The 6,814-nt window shown below is 47.7% G+C and overlaps 1 protein-coding gene across 1 annotated transcript in view; it reads left to right on the top strand.

Annotated features, from left to right (window-relative positions):
• Positions 1 to 6,814, top strand: part of lrp1bb (low density lipoprotein receptor-related protein 1Bb) — a gene marked incomplete at its 5' end in the record, with an annotated part of 93,036 nt that overhangs the window by 75,057 nt on the left and 11,165 nt on the right. Inside the window, 6 exons of the mRNA XM_019863907.1 lie at positions 486 to 592; positions 2,103 to 2,219; positions 2,356 to 2,529; positions 3,279 to 3,404; positions 4,361 to 4,525; positions 6,719 to 6,808. Coding sequence (XP_019719466.1) covers positions 486 to 592; positions 2,103 to 2,219; positions 2,356 to 2,529; positions 3,279 to 3,404; positions 4,361 to 4,525; positions 6,719 to 6,808 — 779 coding nt within the window. The remainder of the gene's footprint in view (positions 1 to 485; positions 593 to 2,102; positions 2,220 to 2,355; positions 2,530 to 3,278; positions 3,405 to 4,360; positions 4,526 to 6,718; positions 6,809 to 6,814) is intronic.

The raw sequence follows: 6,814 nt of genomic DNA on the forward strand, positions 1-6,814 counted from the left end.
ATATATAACATTTTTTTTTATTTTATTTTTTTAATCCCATCGTTAGATTGTGAAAGTGTACCTAATGAAGTGTCCAATGAATGTTTATCCTGTAATCATCATCATCATCATCATCATTCCATGTTCCTGTTGCTGATTGCGCATCCGGACAGGTCAGCAAGTCGTCAGCCCATTTGGAGTGGCCCGTGCTTAATCCTCCGCTCTTTTCAAACCAAAGCAGGGAGGCGAATGCGCGGCCAGACAATGGCTCGGATCTCATTAGAACGCTCTGCGGCATCGAGGGGAGCTGCGACTCACCGACGATAAATAACTGCGCGACATCCAGGGGCGCTCCGAGCTTGAACGCCCCACCCCCCAGCACCCCCCTTTGATATGATCAACTTTTTCATGTTGCAACCGCAATAAAGCAACGACGACGTCGCTGCAGAGCGTAGCAAAGGCCGCGCGTATTTCCTGCAGTCAACTAATGTTGCTCTGTCACACAGGATGATGTACTGGAGTGTCGTAGGCGACCACTCGCACATAGAAGAGTCCGCCATGGATGGTTCTTTACGCAGAGTGCTTTTGGAGAAGAACCTCAGGAGACCCACCGGTAAGTATTCCTTCTAAAAGTGCAGTCAGCATGTACGAAACATGTTTCAGCAGCATTTTGAAGATCTTCCCTTGGAAAAGGACGAATGAGTACAAGTTTAGTTTTGCAATAGAATGGTCGCAGCTTGCGACCAGCTACTGTATAAAAATATACTGTGACCGCTGACTGCGGAATGCATGAATGCATTTCCTGTCTTGGAAAAGCTTTGCAATTTAAGGGGGTGATACAGCGACAAGGGCGGCACGGTGGGCGGCTGTTTAGTGCGTCGGCCTCACAGTGCAGAGGTGCAGGGTGTGTACGAATTATATTTCGGCAGCATTTTGAAGATCTTCCCTTGGAAAAGGACAAATGAGCACAAGTTTTGTTTTGCAATAGAAGGGTCGCAGCTAGCGACCAGCTACTGTATAAAAATATACTGTGACCGCTGACTGCGGAGGCCGTCCTGTGCGGAGTTTGCATGTTTTCCCCGTGCCTGCGTGGCTTTCCTCCGGGTACTCCCGTTTCCTCCCACATTCCAAAAACATGGATGGCAAGTTAGTGGAACACTCCAAATTGTGATTGCGCGCGCGAATGGTTGTTTGTCTCTGTGGGACCTGCGATTGGCAACCAGTTCAGGGTGTAGCCCGCCTACTGCCGCTCGAGCGCGCCTGCGACCCTCGTGAGGATAAGCGGATTAGAAAATGGATGGATGGATGAAGACCGCAATGTTTGCATGAGATGACAATGATCCTCTCATTTCAGACAAAAGTGGGATGTCAGTCGGGCACACGGCGCCTCTGAACCGTTGACATTACACACGTTTTGTTTGTATGATATCTAATACACGAAGTGCTTGGAAACGTTTGGGAAAATGAAGCGGAGCTTATACATAAAACAAAAGCAAACACAAAGGAAACGAATACAAATGAAACTCAGCCGAGCCTCTGAAGTTGCCATTTATTTTCCCTTTTTTTTTTTTTAAATAAGGAAACAGCGCTGAACTAGTTTTGCGCATCGGCTTTGGCCTCGTTTAATTCAAGCGGCAGCATTCCGTTGTGTTTCCAGAGCGAGGAATTCATCATCTGCGGAAAAGCTATTTAAAACATCCAGCCGGGCTCTCAATTATCTAGTCAAACGCCGTGCAGAAAGTAAAAGTGATTCATCGGTTTGGAATTTCAACGTCGGCATTCCTAAACACCGCGACCCAAAGTGCTGAGCGCGATGCGCTGAGGTCCGCTTGCTAATTTCCACGCCGGACCATTGATTGGTGAAAGGAAAACAAGGCAAAGGGTAGAAACACACACAAAAAAAAAAAAAAAAAAAAAAAAAAAGGCGGCTTCACGTTTCAGCTGGGCCGTGGTGACCTTCGCTTCTCCCGTTGCCGGGTGACTCGCCAAAAAAAAAAAAAAGCAGCTTCACGTTTCAGCTGGGCCGCGGTGACCTTCGCTTCTCCCGTTGCCGGGTGACTCGCGGCAAGATCTCGGTGTAGTTTGTACGCTAAATCAAAGTCTTTGTTTCCTCATCCCCGCAGGGCTCGCCATTGATTATTTCAATCAACGTTTGTACTGGGCTGATCCTGAGCTTTCGCAGATTGGCAGCGTGAGATTGGATGGTTCCGACCCGCTGATGACGATCAATGAGAGACATGGTAATTTTCGCCCATAAAATGGCTCACTTTCCCAAAGCAAATTCAGATCGCCCTTTTTTTTTTTTTTTTCTTTTTGAAACCAAACAAGTGTCATGTCTGTTGTCTCAGAAGTTGTGCCTTTGTGTTGTATCTCCAGGTATCTTCCAACCTTATCGAATTGATTTATTCGAAGATTACATCTACGGCACTGGACTCAGACACGAGGTCTTCAAGATTCACAAGTTTGGCAAACAGTCGGTGGAGTTTTTTAACTTGGGGGTGGACAAGCCCACCAATGTTTTGATCTCCCACCGATTCAAACACCAGGACGGTAATTGGGATTTCTCATTTGTCTTTGCTAACAAGCGCAAGCGTACATGAGCACCCGACATGAAGTCTCCGTTTGGGATGTGGTTCAATGCAGATCGGCAAGCTTATTACAGCTCTTTGAATGTGTTGTGAGGTCATCGCGCAACAGTCTGGCCGAGTCGTCCAATTGCAGTTGCATGCAAATGCGAGTCAGTTGGTCAATTTTTCAAAGGGAAGCTTCCCCCGTCCCTGAGAGACTCATTAGACCTGGCACGCGACGTGTGGGCTGAGGATGTCCATCGAAAGCTTTGACATGAAGCCCGCTTGTCCCGCGACAACCTGCCTATTTATTTTCGGACTTGATCTGTACGGCGCAATCCTCTTTGAAGGCGCACGTTTCTGTTTCGGAAGGATTTGATGTTGTTTGGCAAATGCCCAATCGTTTCTCATCACGTCATGGTCATTTGCAGTGTCGCATCGGAATCCAAGCGCCGCTGAGTACTCTTTGGATGAATTCATCTTTACATATTTGATGTTCTTCGGCGCAGTTCAAGGTCTGCCGATCAATTAGACATTTCTCCGCGCATCCGCGGCGCTCGAGTATCCACTTTGGATGTGACGCGCATGCCAAACGGCGCAAATCTTCGTCTGTGTGTCTCTCGGGGGCGGAGCAAATATTCCACCCTTCCAAACAGCAGCAGAGAGTGAAATATTTGACTGAACCGCTCCTCCGAAAATGTATCACAGAGCCGCTCTTGCTTTTCCCAACAGTGTCAAATCCATGCCTGAGGATGTCTTGTGATTTCATGTGTTTGCTCAACCCAACGGGTGCCAGATGTACTTGTCCGGAGGGCAAAATGCTGATCAACGGCAGCTGTGGTGATGTCAACACCTCAGGTGGGCTTCTACCTTGGCTTGATGGCACTCTGAAGCTGCATTACAGAAAATCGGGAAGTCGGCAAAAATATCAGAGCACCAGCTGGCAAACATGCCGGCGTTTTCCACTTAGAGTTGAGACATATGAATGGACCCTGACGTTACCGCCATCTCGTAGTCACACATTTAAATAAAAAAATATAAAAAACGCTGCAAGTCTTTACAAAAAAAAAATAAAAAATCCAGTCTGCATGAATATTTTTTTGTCACATTGTCAGAATCAGAATAAGAAAACAAGGCCCCAGACTGAGCTCCTGTAAGGGGGAGCACAGTGTGGAGTCGGGGAAACAAAAACTACACTTGGACATGCGGAGAGGGTCAGTGCTGTTGCTGGGGGGATATTGCAAGGCGCCACCACATTCCATCTTACAGCTGCGCCATAATAGTGGAAAGGGATACTGTCACATTCACAACATTCAGGTGTGAATGTGAAAGGTTGTTTGGATTCATGTGCCCTGCGATTGGATGACGACCAGTCCAGGGTGTAGCTTGGCCTTGAAGTCAGCTGGGATCGACTCCATCTTACCTGCTCGCCTCACAAAGTGGTATCGAAAATGCCTGGGGTTCTACTTCTGCTACCTGCTCTACTCGTCCTCTTTATGTTCCCTTGATTCACATCGTCAGACCTCATAAGCTCCAAGTGCCATCGACTATTTACTACTTCCCATTGTGCAGAATATGAGGGTATAAGGCATAGAAAAAGCATTAACTACTCATACAGCGATTAAACCCAGAAGAATGAAAAAAACTTGATATCCAACTTTTCTTTCTTGTATGCCTATTCTTGTAGTTTCTGGTTGGTTGGTTCATAATTAACTGTACGGAATTCACAGCGCATACCGTATGACTTTGTTGCACCAACTGCGATTGACTTCCATGCTAAGAAATGTGCGTTTTTTTTTCCTCCTGCGGTGAAGGTGAACTGTGTCGTCCCCCCTGTGAGAACGGAGGCCGTTGCTTAGCAAACGAGAAGGGAGACTGGCGCTGCTACTGCTGGCCTGATTTCTCAGGTGAACGCTGCGAGGTCAACCACTGCACCGACTACTGCCTCAACGGAGGAACGTGTATGGGCTCACCGCTGGGTAAGATGCCTTCGCAAATGTGCCGCTTGAGCCCTGGAGAAGTTCTGTCACGTTTTGGTTCATCTTGAACTTGACATCGACAAAAAAGTGCGGGATGGTCATTTGTCTACTCACGAGCCTCCAGTAGTTCCAGCTGACGGTTCTTGTTTTCAAGTACTCCCTCAGGGAGTCCTCGGCATTGAACACGGAGACAAAATGGCATTTTAAATTGGGGACGGGCGGGGGCTTCAGGCCATTTCCTTGTTGCACAATGATCCAGTGAATAGTAACACTTCAGCACACCTCTTTCCTCCGTGGTATCCTTGCGGCAATGCTGCTGCTTTTGCAAGCGTTGCACTTTTGAGCCCACTTTGCACAGAAGTTGATTTGCGTTTGCGGTGGGTTTTTTTTTTTTTTTTTTTACATTTTGACTTTGAGTGTGCCCGTACCGATGTGGAACAATCCTCAAATGCAGCGTGACTGCACAGTGGTGCCTGGAGATCCGTGTGACCCCATTAGCTTGATGATAACACGTCATGGGAAATGCCATTGATGAGCTAACAAATAACCCCTAATCCTAACACCGAACCACGTACGCCCTAACCCGAACCCAACCACCCCTGACCCTAACCCCCGAATCCAACACTAACCCAACCTGAATCCTAACCATAATCCTAACCCAAACCTAACCCCTAACCCCTACTAACACTAACCCAACACTTAACCCTAACACCACTTCCGTCACTTGAAACCGGCGGATATTCGCCCAGCCTCGCTTCCAAAAGAAAATGTGGCGTCAGTGTAAAACTTGCTGACAGACACATTTGTGGAGAGAGGAAAAAAAAAAAGGTCGCTAACAAAAGATTTACTGGGTGGTGTAATTTCACACTTGATGGTTGGCCCGGCCCTACAGAGACCACAACTATTTGAAGACAAACAATTAGCAAGTCCATTTTGCATTCTATATGCCCTTTAAATTGCGTGGGATTGATTTCTACTTTGGAGGTAGCGCCGTGCTCATGTTCCGCAGCCTACTAATGGACTTCTAATGAGGGGGGCCAATTGTAACCAAGACAGAGTTGCGCATTTTATGGTGTGCGCAGAGACATTTTGCTTACCATTACGTCCCGGGCACCGGAGAGCACCGCCCGCCGCACATTTACAGTATTTCTGCTGCTGACATCAATCGTACCACGGGAAGCCATTTCGATGGCGCTTATTTATCACAATGTGATCCATATCAAGTGTAGTGGATCATGTATCGGGTGTATTTTCAAATTTTACAATTCCATCTGCTAATCCAAGATTATCCCACACACACACACACACACCCACACACACACACACACACACACACACACACACACACACACACACACACACACACACACACATCTGCACTGGAGTATGTTATGTCTCTATGGACAGGATGTGTGTGCTGTGCCCCCAACACTACACTCTGTACTTACTAGTTATTTGGAAAAAAAAAAGACACTAACCTGGTAGTTTGATGTTAGTTAAAAAAAATAACAAAGGTCGCTCATTTCTTCGGCTTTGTTGCTTTTTATTTTGAATCTGGCATGCTTGGAAAATGGAATTGTCGTTGCATGACGTTACAGTACGTCATTACACAGCAGAGACGGTCACTCACGGGCCCTTGTTTGCTCTTTCGGACAGGCACTCAGTCACACACGTATGATTTCCGCTGTGCGTCTTATTATAATTTTGTACTGGACCGCGTGCTGTAATTGAAACTGTATTGACGGCGACGACATGAGACAGAGCAACCATCCATCTCTTCGCTTTCTAGAGCACTTGGCCTCATTCGGGTTACGGGGAGCGTGAGCCTATCACGGGTGACTTTGGGGGGGAAAAGTGGGGGATAACCCTGGACTGGTTCCGGGCACACTCGCATTCACACTCACACCTTTGGACATTTGAGAGAAAGTCATCGAGGAGAAAACCCCACGCGGGCACGGTGAGAATTCAATCACCGAATCTCGTTACCCCGAGGCTGACGTGCTATCCACTCGGGCGCCGTGCCGCACACAGCAACCCGTGCGGGAGTTCTTCGCTTTTCTCGTGGCCCGTAATCCCCGACGGCTCCCTGAAACATTCGCCGTACTCGGAGCTCCTTCGCCTTATTTCTCGACGAACGTTGCCGCTTTTCCGCACGCTCCCTAATCCCTCTTCTCACATCTCCCATTTATGTAGGGAAACCTACTTGCCACTGTCCTCTGGGCTTCTCCGGGCCGTTCTGCGAGAGGAGGATATGCGACAACTACTGTTTGAACGGCGGAACCTGTGACG

This window comes from Hippocampus comes, unplaced genomic scaffold (genome assembly GCF_001891065.2).
Source record: "Hippocampus comes isolate QL1 unplaced genomic scaffold, H_comes_QL1_v1.1 scaffold313, whole genome shotgun sequence".
In the NCBI taxonomy this organism is placed as follows: domain Eukaryota; kingdom Metazoa; phylum Chordata; class Actinopteri; order Syngnathiformes; family Syngnathidae; genus Hippocampus; species Hippocampus comes.